The 12,998-nt window shown below is 47.0% G+C and overlaps 1 protein-coding gene across 4 annotated transcripts in view; it reads left to right on the top strand.

The window, feature by feature from the left end:
• Window positions 1-12,998, top strand: part of TJAP1 (tight junction associated protein 1) — a 38,438-nt gene that overhangs the window by 18,391 nt on the left and 7,049 nt on the right. For 2 of the 4 annotated variants that reach the window (XM_072333634.1, XM_072333633.1), the window contains exons 3-9: window positions 3,239-3,333; window positions 4,836-4,889; window positions 6,806-6,964; window positions 9,946-9,974; window positions 11,008-11,169; window positions 11,759-11,825; window positions 12,282-12,311. In XM_072333634.1, the coding sequence (XP_072189735.1) occupies window positions 6,839-6,964; window positions 9,946-9,974; window positions 11,008-11,169; window positions 11,759-11,825; window positions 12,282-12,311 (414 nt within the window). In that variant the 5' untranslated portion in view covers window positions 3,239-3,333; window positions 4,836-4,889; window positions 6,806-6,838. The remainder of the gene's footprint in view (window positions 1-3,238; window positions 3,334-4,835; window positions 4,890-6,805; window positions 6,965-9,945; window positions 9,975-11,007; window positions 11,170-11,758; window positions 11,826-12,281; window positions 12,312-12,998) is intronic. The other 2 variants (XM_072333636.1, XM_072333635.1) reach the window with 1 other exon arrangement.

A 12,998-nucleotide genomic window follows, 5' to 3' on the forward strand; every position in this document is an offset into this window, starting at 1 on the left:
TTTGCAGCCTGAACCACCTTGAGAGAGTCAAAAAGATCACTAAGCAAACTAAAACGATCCAACTAAAGGAATCACTGAGCAAACTAAATGGCCTTTTGGTCTGTCAGTGTTTCTGGATGAGAAGCCCCTTCTGTAGCTGTTGGTGCTAAAGGTAACTTGGCAGGTGACCTTTTGTCAAGCTGGTTCTTGTGCAATTTCATATGTAGCCATTAAAGGTGATTCGATGTTCTTATATGGATTAGAAAGCTAGCATTCATTTCCTGGTCAGAATCTCCCCCGGGTATTTTTATTCTCCATTAACATTCCTTCTGGGGATTGTATTCGGGTCTTTTGCTTCCTGTCCTGTTCCTGTTCAGATGTTAATCAGCTGTTGTGTTCTATTCCAGTTACATGTGAGAGATGTTAGTGTTTCTGATCCGTTCTGGCTTTTATAAAAGGGTTAGGGAAGCTAAGCTGTTCTTAGCACAGTGACTAGATAATAATCCATACTTAAGGATGGGGAGCCCAGCTGAGTTGGGGAGGTGGGGATCTTTGTATTGTGCATGGAAGGAGTGAGGCCATAAGAGAAGTGTGATTCTGATAACTTGTGAGAGTCTTTCACAGGGTGCATGTACGTGACAGACACATGATATGTCCTGTTCGGTGGTATTTATATTCAGCAAGAACTAAGCAAGACTAGAGTCCATGGATTTAATTTCCAAAGGAAATATGCTAGGTGTTAGGCAGGCCTATTCTTCAACAGCAACCATGATCCCTTTCTCTTGCTCTCTCTTGAAGTTGCTCCCATGCAAGGAACAGAGATTTCTGCTAAATAGTCAAGGTTAATTGATATGAAAAAGCGGAAATGAGCAATAATTCTTCTGAAACTCAATTCTAATCCAAAAGACACTCTAATGCTGTTACTCAGATGTGACCTGTGAGTGTTAACATGCAAGTAGAACTGAGATGCAAGTCCATGTGCTGGGAGCTGCTATCATTTTTATTTTAAACTGAAAGCCTGGGAGCCTCAAAGTAGCCAGCAGCAGAATGGATCTGAACGTATTTTTAATTGAATTTCCTTCTCTGCATGAAAGGAACTCATTAAATGTTAAAATACCCTTTAATAACCTTGCAGTCCTTTTCCATTCTGCTTGGCATGAGCAGCCTACAGGGGCTGCTTCTTAACTTCAGACATGATCTTCTGTCCTCGACAGGATCTCTCAATGCAGTTTCTACATTCCCCATCTCTCTGATGAGTTGTCTTGATCAGGCTTACTGCAGCAGCAACTTGTGTAATCTGGCTTGAGACTTGCAGGGGCTGAGGTTGGCTCTGCCCATAAGCACAGGAAGACAAGCGACAAATATCTTGTTGCTTCCAATGAGACTAACAAGGAGAAATTGTTCCTTCCTAATTCTTGCCAATCTCCAGAGTTGAATCTGGTATTTAAGCTGTAGGCTGGTTAAACTAGGTGAAAATTCTGGGTTATCTGTGTGATTATATAAGTGGCACGGGACAGCAGCAGCAAATACTTTTGCACAGGAGTGTAAAAAAAGTGATTGGAGTTTTTTGGAGTAGTGATTTGGTGATAGCCAATGGATGTTCCTGTAATGTTGCTTTAGAAACAAATGTGGCTGTGATTGTGTTATGGAAGGTATTTTCTTTGTCATGCAAGATTATCTTTCTGATTAAAGCGCAAGATCAAAGAAATGCTGCTTTTGAAAGGAAAATGTTGGACAGATGATGCTGAAATAAGGAATGTTCTCTGCAGCAGTATCACTGTATTTCTGTTAAGGATGGAAAACTACTGTTTCTGAACACTGGTGAACAGGCAGTTGTATGGGACCAGAAAAAGCAACATGAGAGAAGGTAGTGGTGAGGAATATGTCTTAGATGTCCTCTTTCTTGTTATTGGAGAGAAGGTGATGCAAGTGGGTAGTGCTGTGGTTTTGCAAGAATGCCATGTAGCTATTAGTTCTGTGGATCCTGGACAGAATAGTCTAAACCATTCAGTGCTATATCACATCTGCTCCTGATGTGCAGTTAAATTCCATCTTTATTAAACAATGCAGAGGACACGGCTGCTTTGTGGATGGATTTTACGTGGAGGGGTGTTGTCTGATAGAAACAACTGGAGCCAAATGTGAGTGCCATTGCAGTCAGTCACTGTCACTGCACCCTGCCTCAATGAAGAGGCTGTTTTTTGTCTTTGTTAGGGGGTGGAGGGATCATCAGCTTCTGGCAGTAGCAAAGTAAATTGTTAGGTTTCCCCTGCAGTCTTCTGACCCTGTATCTGCTCATGTCTGTTTTTCTTGAAGACATGACTATTGCTGATGGATGTGGGCCCAAGTGTGGTAGCCCTCAGTGAATTGTGCCAGTGAAGCTATACCCGTCAGTGAGCTCAGAAGGTGTCAGGAGTTATTGTGGATAGGAGCATGAAGACAGTAGAATTGGAGCTTCTGCATATGATAGCCTGCTAGAAAGAGGACTGTCAATGCTAAGGGGTGTTATTGGGAAAGATGGATAAGACAGATAAAACGGACTAAGAGGTTAAGTTTCCTCTTATATTACAGTGCTAATTAGAATAGCAGCATTTGGGCTGAAGAGCTGCCTGCTGCTGTAGCTTCACACTTAAAAAGCTAAGTTTTTCCTGGGTACAACAAAATGTGGACTTGTAAGCAAGCTTCTTCAGAGAGGCTTGTGAATACTTTGAGTGTAGAGCAGAATTAGCGCTTTCTTCTGTTTCTAGGCGTTGCCTATGTCCATTTCTACTTAGAAGCACGAGGTCCATCGATCTGCAGAGTGTGTCTGTTGCTCTCTGAATGGAGTAGCAGGGGATTGAGCCACCTCGGATGCAAGGAATGCCTGGATATTGTAGGCAGAGGGGGCCCAACTGAGTAGTTGCAGTGAAGTCTGCAGAACAAAGTTCGGCTGGTGTGGTGGGCTGGTTGGGGCAGAATGACAGAAGCTGGATTCCTGATACTGGTCAGGCTGCCTCTTGCAGGCTGGTTACTGTTCTGCACAAGCATCCTGCTCAGTGGTGGGATGATTAAAAGACCTTCCCTTTCTGGGATGCAGTGAAGACAAGGAGCTTCTCTTGCTCTAGAGGCTCCTGTAATTAGATAGTAGCCTGATGGTGCAGCAGTTTGCTTCTGACTCCTGACCTGGCACCAGGCTGTGGGTTGCTGTGCGCGTGCCTGGCTGTTTCCATGTATTGTGTCCATAGGTGACTGACACTTAGTTTCCTTTCTCATGTTTCAGGAGCTGTTGGCCAGATGCTGCTGGATGCTGACAGGGGAAAGCTGATTCGGAGACAAGCAGTCAGAAATGTTTGGACACGTCGTCATTTTGGATCTGTAAGTCCTTGTTTGAGGGAAAGTTGCCTGGAGGCAGTGTGAGTATTTGAGTGGAAATTCTGAGATCGTGAGGGTAGGTTTCCAGTCCTGATATCTCTTCCAGGTAGGTGAGGATGAGATGGCAGGTAGTTTAGTTGCTGAGTATTGGGTAGGAAGTGGGATGGTCCTGCCTGAGCCTGAGGAACTGTGTGATGAGAAACAGCGAGGCCTTTAGCATGTTTGTTCTGAGTACCACCATGATGGAAACCTGCAGGGATCCATGGGGACAGCTGTTCCTGGAAGCCTTTGCTTGTTTGCCAGTCTGACTTCCAGCTGTTTCTGGGAGCTGGTAGAAAAGCAGTTTCATGCTGTAATAACCTGGTCCTTCCTGGAGTTATACTTCTTTTTTTTTTTTTCCTCTCTCATACTGCTTGCTCCAGCAGATCATTTACACTGTTGTGGAATTGTTCTTAACATTACTAGTCGAGACCTGACAATAGCATTGCTGTAAGGAAGGGGGCTAGACAGTTTGTTGGGTCAGGGCCAGCACCAGGGCACCTTTCAGTTTGTTTTGGCAGAGCTTGAGTTTGCATGATCCTGGTTGCCTGCCTGTTCCACTCACCTTCCATCTGGCTCTCCCCATATGCATACAACTACTCCACACCCTTCACTTCTGTCCTTCCTCCCAGGGCTTGGTGCCATGGATAGGGGAAAAAGCAGCAACAGAAGTGCATCAGGAAAGGGAAGACTCCTCTGCAGTCTCTCTCATGTCAGTGACAGGGTGATAGCCATAGAGCTAAGCTCTTAGAGCTGTCTCCTGGATCCAACCATTTATCTTCAGGCAACGATGGATGCCCTGAGCTTTGAATACAGAAGATCCTTTCTGAACTCATGTTAAATCCTGGATTGGATGGGCAGTATTTCACAGAAGCCTATTTGCACCAAGGTAGAGCATGACATGCTGCGTGCCGGAAGCCAGAGAATAGCTTGTCTCCTCTCTTGTAGAGGTATGAGCTGTCATGGTGGTATGCACAGGAATGTAATGTTTTGGCTCAAAGGAGAGTCTGATAATTACCAACTCATTTGTAAGTGCACTTTAGCAAGAAAAACTGACTTAACAATTACTTCATTTGTCCTTTTAGCATTTAGGCTTCACAGTCTGCAGTATCAGAGAAAATTAGCAGTAAGGGTCCCATTTCACAGGAGATTTGTTTAGTCCTTCCTGGAAGCAAGGTTTTCTAGAACCTGTTGCTTCATGAATTTGCATGGTTTGGGTTGCCTGAGTGAGTCCTTGGGATGTGTCCTTGCCAAGTGCCTTTCTAGCTCTTGCTGTGTTACGTGGCTCAACTGTCCTAAGCTGATCTCCTTTAAAATTTACCGTTGTGGGTTGGAACAGGCACTTGTAGTGTGATAAATATCCTGTTGTGCTTCATTATAAACATTTCCTCTTCTTTACGTATTTACAGGGTGAGAATTCAAACTGACTTTTTGATAATGCTAAGCCATTTATTTCTCTTCTTTAGGGCATCTGAGTGAGTGTTCCTGTTTCATGAGGCTTTGAATTTGAGCCTAGGCTGGTAAGTCCTCAAGTCCTTAGGGGCTGGAGAAATGATAGTAATTCCATCTCGAGATATCTACATGAGTATCTGCTGTCCTTAACCTGTCAGGAGTTGACAGAAGAGTTAACTGTGGGTCACCTAGATAATGGTGGGCTGTTGGCTAATCCACTTCTGGACAGGACATCAGCATTTCACTTTGAAGAGGAGAAATGCCTTCCCAGCAAGAGAGATCCAGCTGTTTCTTTTGGAGCTGTGGTAGAATGTGCATTTGGTATGCTGGATGTGATTCTTCTAAAGTATGTGTGATCTTTTCACCTAGTTGTTTTTAAAGGAAGAGATCTTGAGAGAATGATTCCAGCAAAGGTGAATTTTCAGGATTTTGATTGTGGAGATTTACAAGTTAGTCCTTGGAAGTGGCTCATGTATGTATGGAAAACACATGAGTACTGGTGGCTTTTTTTTTTAATAGAACAACAGAGGACAGCTTGTAAATTATCCTATGAAATGTAAAACCTGATGTGGCTTGGAGGCACTCTGTGCTTGGTACAGGCATTCCACACTTGCCAGCCCTCCCAGCAGACTCAGTATAAGTGTCAGAAAGATGCAGCTAAGCAAGAGAGGATAAGGACTGAAGGTAACTCTCAGGGCTCCATTTGGGCTCTGAATAACATGTAAAACTTCCCTGGCCAAAACACAATGCAAATGAAGCCTGCTGGGTCACTGGCCTGGCAATATTCCTTCTCTCTAGCTGGGAGAGCCATTGTAAGTGGGCATTAAATAGCCTTCCCAGCAGATGAGTGGGAAGGGTGATCTGAGTTGTGGCAGATTCTGCACTTTAGAGTTTTGCACATCAGGCTCTGTGGATTGCAGAGATGCTAAACGTTGTCAGTGATAGGATTCAGCAAGGGAAAGGGGAATGGGAGGCAGGTGCTTACTCCAAATGTATGGGGATTGTGAATGATGCATGTATTGTCATCAGCATAAATCTGCTATCAGGCCCTAAAGAGACTTCTTAGCATCTCTGGGACTTGCTATCTTGTATGCAGTGGGATAGCTGAAATTCTGGCTGATTGAGGGAAAGTCTTCCTGCTCTCCACCATAGTTACTAAGTGGTGGAAAGGAAGAGGATTATTCCAGATATACAAGATAGCTGCTTTTTTTCTGTCCCACATCTTGCTTTTTGCTTCTTCTGCTCATACAGCAGGCAAAATCTTCCTGCCCAGCACAGCTGGGGTTAAGGGACAAAAACTAGTCTGGACTTCATCATAGCAGTACTGCTGCATTTTGCAACTTCTTACCTTAGATGCCGACATTAATGGCAGTGCTTCCTAATTTGATGCCTCCTGCAACTCATTCTTTGTCTTTTCTGACAGTGAGGAGTTGTAAAAGTATGGTAGCTCCTTCTGACATGCCTCCTACAGTCTGCCCCACCTGTATTTCTGTGTAAGCAGTAAACTCCTGAATTTGGGCTCTTTAATGACTAGAGTCTCCTCCCACATAGTTCCTGCTGACAGTGACAGCATATAATCAATAACTCCTATTGTCACTGCTGCCTGTGAGGCTTGCTGTTTCCATACTGGAAAAGGCCTTTCCTAAAGAGCCTAATCAATATGCTGCTGTGAGGCCTGTTCTCGTTTGCTATATATATCTGGATACACACAAACTACGTGAGTGAGTGTGTGTAGAAGGGGGGAGAGGATGTGCCAGCCCTCTGCTCTCACTGGCTGGGAGAAGGACACATCTATCTCTGACTTTGCTCCCTCTCCTGCAGCTGCTGTTCAAGGCTTGTGGCTGCATCCTTTTCCTGCTTTATCAGTACTCTGCATGGGGACCTGCTCTGGGACTCCAGGGGAGACTACTTCCTGCTGGTTTGCTTCTAGGGTTCGATGGAGTGCCTGTGCCTCTCTCTTCTGTGAACTTTCTGCTGTTGGTAGGTAACCCGCTGTTGGAGCCACGCAGGTGGGAGGATGTCGAACACAGCTCCAACAAAGAAGCCTTACCGCAAGGCACCCCCGCAGCATCGTGAGATCCGTCATGAGGTTCCCATCATTCGTGACGACCAGGATGGAGTGATCTTGGCTGAGCAGAGTCAGGTAACAGCTTGCCGGGTGGCAAAGGGCTTATCACCATTGCACCAGCAAACAGGGTTTAGTTGCACTGAGGCAGGCCAGCTTGAGCAGGCAAAGGGGTTTGAGGTTTGCAACCTGAACTTCTCCTCATCGTGGTCCCTGGAGTCCAGCAGTGAGAAGGAAGTGACAGGGTGCAGAGCAGAGTTGAACGTGAAGAGCCAGACCATCTTGCCAGCACCGCCACACGGTAGGAAGATGGGACAGCGAAGTGGGAAGCGGTGCCCAAACCGCAGTCGTGGGCACCTCAGCAAATTTGTGAGCCGTAGCATGGAGACAGTTGTGGTGCCGGGAGACGAGGTACACCATTCCAGTTGTTCTTTCAAGAGCAGAAGCCTGGAACGCTCACTTATGTTTAAGGAGCCCCCTGAAGTCTTGACACCGAGGAAGTTTCGGGTCTCTCCTTTACACCAGCCTCTGAAAGGGATCTTGAAGCAGCCTGGAATGCAAACTGGCTCATGCCCTGAGACCTTACGCAAGTCCCGCTCAGTTGAGACGCTCTCCCATGGTCGTGGTTCATGCAAGTACAGTGATCCTCAGCTCTGCCCTGTCCGTAAGGAGAAACGCTCTCTGGAGCGCAGCAGCAGTAGTGCTGCTGACATTGCCAAACGCAAAGAGAAACTCAGAGAGGAAAAACTGCAGTTCTCCAGATTCCTGGATGAGATTAGCCAGCGGGTTCTGAGTCCCATCCGCTTGCGCCCAATAGAAGAGACCAGGGGAGCACAGCAAGACCAGAATTCTGCCTGTTGTGCCAGAGGCTCTGTGCCAGAAGGCCAAGGGGAAGGTCAGCTGGAAGAGGTGAAAACCAAGCGTGCATCTGAAAGATCATCCTGCCCAAGCAGAAGAAAATCAGAAAAGAAATGCGAGGGAATGGGAATGGCTTCGTGCCAGAGAAAATGTGCAGAGGAGGCTGAGAGAGTTTCCAAACTAAGAAAGAAACCCATCCTTGGGAGAAAGGACAGTAAGGAGAAGCTCCTTTCTTTGGACAGAAAGGTAGTAGATCTGTGTCAGTATGAGCTGCAGCAGCTGGGAGACTTGGGGCTGGCAGGGACATCCTCTGGGCAGCAGCACTCACTGTCTTCATGGAAAAGCAGTGCAGAGGGCAAAAGGGATGAAAGGAGTCCCTGTTCACAGCTGTTACAGCCAAACCATCTATGCACTAAACTCGAGCGGAAGCGTACAGTGGAGCGGAACTACCCAGATAAAGGATCCTTCTCCCCTCCAACACACAGGAGTTGGGAGAAGGGACCTGCCCCATCTAGATCCTCCCCTTCCTTCAGCCTGGCACTGAACAAGGTAGGTGCCAGGACTGCTGGCTTTTGCAGACAGGGGTCTCACAAAGGCTAAAACTCCTGCCTGGATCTTTTCTCAGCTGTAATTCCAGGACTGGGGGGGAGACAGCAGGTCCCCAGACCTCATTATGTGGCTACTCAGTCACCAGAAGCATTGCTGCTCATGTCTGTGCTCCAAGTTAGGTATATCTTCCTGGGAGGAGCCATCTTCCTTTTGACTCAGGAGCTGAGGGGGAGGAAGTTGGTGCTCTCTCCCTTCTGCAGTCCTCTTGGGTTTTTGCAGGTCAGAGGCCCCAATCAGCTGGGAGCAAGTTGGGAAGCTCTAGTGTCGACAGGTGGTGGGAGGCTCTTGAGTCTCTGTATCTGCACAATGCCTAGCTATCCTGGGGCAGTCTGGCTCCGTGTTTGATGTCCTCTTCTCCTCCGGGAGTGCTTTGGGACCATTGCCTCATTTTACTAGGAACTGCCTTATCCCCTTTGCCTGGTCACTACTGTGTGCTGTGTGTGGTTGTAGAGGTTGGGGAAGCAGTTGCTAGATGATTCTGCATAAATTAATCAGTTGTCATTTGGGGTCAGTGTACAAGGAGGTATTGGGCCGATGGAATTGCCTTTAAGGACAGGAGATTGTATGCAGGCACTAAGGTCTGTCATTCTTAAAAAGTGAAGTGATGAAGGAAGCAGCCTCCTGATGGGCCAGAACTGGGGTAGGTTTCTTTATTTAATATTGCTAGAAGCTTAGCAACCTCATTTGCAACTGCATGTGGCATGGCCTCTAAGCTCAGAGCTAGCTGACTGTGACACTTAATAGCCACTTTAAAGTGTTTCAGTACTTAGGGCTTCTGTAGTGCCAGCCCTACACCAGGCACCAAAAATAGAATATGAGCAGCTTGGACTTTGTGAGAATGGTCACAGCCTTGGGCTTTCACAAAAAGTGTGGTTGTTGTTAGTGCTAATTAAATCTCACCCAGCTGTGCTGGCAGTCAACAGCCATTTCATGCCGCAGCACTGTCTCTCCTTGTTCTGCAGATCCCTACTCCAAACATCTGTGGGGATGTCACCCAGAATGTTTCTTTCACAGGTTTTTTGGCTTCTGATGTTTTTTGTGCTACCTAGAATAGTTACAGTGGCTGTTTTCAGGTCTGCAGAAAGAAATCCTTTTCACAGTACAATCTAGCTGGTGTAAATGGTAGATGTGATTTTTTTTTAATCTCCCAAATGATGCTCTGTAATTCTTTTGTGAGGCCTTGAGGGTGTTGTGATTGCTGTGGTGACAAGTTAATTTGCAATGTATGCTGGCCTGTTTAATTCCTGTTGCCCTCTAACTGTGGATTTGTAGCAAGCTGAAACGCCAACGAAGATGCCAGTGTTGCAAAAGATGCTGAGATTGCAGATGGGAGAGTAAAGTTACTCAACTTGTGTGGTGGTTTCTAGTCTAGCTGTTTTACCCTGAACCAAAACAGACAGTGTGTTTTGGTATCAGACAGCAGTGATGTGTACAGAGCCCAGCTTCTCTAAGCTTGCTTATCATAATCCCGCAGAACAGATGTGGAAGAGTCCCACATAGGGTCTAGCAACTGCAACTTTGTCCTTTAAGATACTATGTGAGAGCAACTCCTCTTCTGAAAGAATCTCACAGCTGTTTTCTTCCCTGTGCAGGAACCCTTGACGGATGCAGAAAGGATGAAGTAAGTGTCCTGTTCCCCCTTTATGCCTGTTGTACTGCAACTGTGTGAATGCTGATTCCTCACATCTTGCCTGTGTCACCTGTGCAGTGAAGCTGACTGGCCCTGCAGGCTCCCCATAGATCTTCATTCAGCTCTCTTGGACCATGTGTGCAGAGCTTTAGTCTGTGCCTTGCCAACCTCTGCATTGTATGCCTCGCTCTGGTGGCATGGGGGTGCAGATCTTCAGTGCAGGTGCAGGCAGAGGAGTTGGAATACGAGTGGGGAGAGAAGTGCCTTCATGTTGTGGCATCTGTTTTAATGTAAGCCATCAGAAACAGCGTGCAGGAGCCTGCTGCTGAGTGAGGGTGAGAGTTGGGCCCTTTGCTGATCGTGCTGTGGGGCACAGACAGCTGCTAGTACTGGGCTTAAAGCTATAGTGGGGAACAAGAATGCATTGCTAGAGAGGAGCTGTGCTGTTCTTCTGTGTTTTTCTGAGCACAAAGGAATGAAAAACAACAGGAAATCCTTCTAACCACCAGGCATGTCCTGGCTGAGGACTAACAGAGCAGTTTGTATTAGAACGGGATTGACTGACAGCTGTGATCACATCTCTACACTCACCCCACCACCTCTGTGGCTTAGAATGACCTCAAGGCTGTTTGGAGCACTCTTTCCACCATGTGTTAAAGGTGTGAGGGCTTCTGAACAGTTCAGGGGAGGAGCAGTTCAACTGCTCTATCCTACACTGGGATAAATTATTGAGTGGGTTTTATTCACCAGTGGGGGACACTGGAGCTGAATGGCCCATCTGGCACTGTAACCTGAGAGGGAGCTGGGTGCTGGTAACATGGCTGGCCAGCTAGTATGTTACAAAGCATGCATCTTGTAACAACAGTGCACCTCTCTGCATGGGCTGGAATCTCCTGATAGTTCACTTCCCAACTTTTTGGGGCCCATGTGTGGGGTTGGCCCTTAGAGCAGGGCAGCAGGATATGGGTGCTGGTGTGGAGTGCCCCTTGTGTGCTTAGTGATACCTTCGTTCCTTTGTGTCCAGGCTGCTGCAACATGAGAACGAGGAGCTGCGCCGACGGCTGATGTATGTGACTAACAAAATGGAAGCAATGGAGAGGGAGCTGGAGTCAGGTCAAGACTACCTGGAGATGGAGCTGGGTCAGAACCGGGAGGAGCTGGAGAAATTCAAGGACAAATTCCGTAGGTATGGAAAAGAAAAATGAAAGAGGGGTAGAGAGATGACTCCCATCAAGGGCTCCCTCAGCTGGCTTGAGCAGGCTGTGCTTAGTTGTGTTGAACAGAGAGGTATGCTGCATCTGCAGTGCTCTTCTAGACTGAGGGGAGAGTAAAAGCTTTGCAGCCATTGCTTTCTTCAGGGTACAGTGTGGGAACCCAGCTCAAGGGATGGACAGCAATAGGGAATTCTATTTATTGGTTGTTAGGTGAGTTCTATCTTGGATGGCTGGTCTGACATTAACAAAAAGGAGCTGCTCACTACCTGGGATATAGTGCTTTGGTTAGAAATTAATGCTAGGCACTGGCTACATGGTTGCACATAACTTAGCTCAGAGGAATCTTCCTTCTTACTCTCTCCAACAAAGACATGAAAGTTCAGCCGGCCAACTTCACCTTGTCCCTAGTAACTGGGTGTCTGAAGGCCTTTATGTTGCCTTAATACTGTGAATACTAAGGAGTATTGGGGTTGTGGAGTTGATGGGTTGCTTGGTAGTTATGAAGAAGACTTGAGCAAAGGCCTGAGAACCATTCCTGTGTGTACGTTCTTGATTCTATAGGTTGCAGAACAGCTACACTGCTTCCCAGAGAACCAACCAAGACCTGGAAGAGAAGCTGCATGCCCTGGTAAGTGTTCTGCTCTACACAGAGGAGGTAGAAGAGACATGTATGTCAGGAGCAGAAGGGGGAAGGGTTTCTGGCTATAGCCAGCAGATGTGGTTGGTGTGGGGTGGGTTTCTGGCCACGACCATCTATTCTCCCTTCTGGCCGGTGTCACTAACTAGTTTCTTGATCTACTGAGGCCCTACTTGGTCATGCACGTGAGCTGGATTGCCCACAACATAACTGCATGGTATTCCGTCATGTTGCTTTAGTCCCTCTCAAAATGCCAGGGATGTGTCAGTCAGTCTTGGGGTAGTCATCCTGGGAGGATGGGGGCTGAGCCTGTGTGCGTGTGTGTCTGTTGTGTGCATTCATAACACTCATGGCTGTTTCTTTTCTCTCCCTCCCTCTCTCTTTCTTTCTCTCTCTTTCTCCTCCCCATGCTGCTGCTGGCACACGCTGGGCGCACTCACCTCTCAGGCCTCTCTCAGCCAAAACTGGATATTTGCAGTTGCGTCTTTTCGTTTGTGTGTTTTTTCTTTTTCCTCTTCATGTGTCTCAGCCTGTTGGTTTCATTGTCAGTCCCACATATACACCATACCAGATGGAGGGGCCCCAGCCTTCGTCCAGCCAAGGGCTCACCTGGTATCCAGCAGCTGCCCACAGATGCAGCAGGTCCTAGCTTGCAGTGCTCCATCTTAAGAGCATTTGACTCCAGGCCAGCTTGGAGCATGGTGTGCTGGGAAGTGGTGCCCATAAGCTGTGGCACTGCACAAGATGTGGATGGCTGTGAGCCTTCTTTGCTACCTTTCCTTCCCCTTCTGGGTTGTGAGCAGGCAAGTGAGCAGCTGAGATGTAGCCCTAGATGAGGGTGGGTGGCTTTTTCCAGGTGGCTTTTGTTCTAGGCCTTGAATTTCTTGGGTTAATATAAATTGTGTTGATTCTTAAAGAGACTGCATATTTGGGAAGGATTCTCCTCTTCAACCCCTTGTGCCACTGTATTCACCTACTTCATCATTGGGCTTTGACGGTCACAGCCTTGGAGCAGACTTGATCAGTGTTGGAGGAGCTTCTTGAGAAAGGAGATGACGTGGTTGTTCTGAGCTATTGATCCTCTCGTTTGTTATATCTGAGTTTCTGTCTGCCCTGTACCTGAACTGTTAGGGAGTCTAAAGAGACGAGATCATCTGCTTTAGG

The sequence above is a fragment of the Excalfactoria chinensis genome, chromosome 3 (assembly GCF_039878825.1).
Source record: "Excalfactoria chinensis isolate bCotChi1 chromosome 3, bCotChi1.hap2, whole genome shotgun sequence".
NCBI classification, from domain to species: Eukaryota; Metazoa; Chordata; class Aves; order Galliformes; family Phasianidae; genus Excalfactoria; species Excalfactoria chinensis.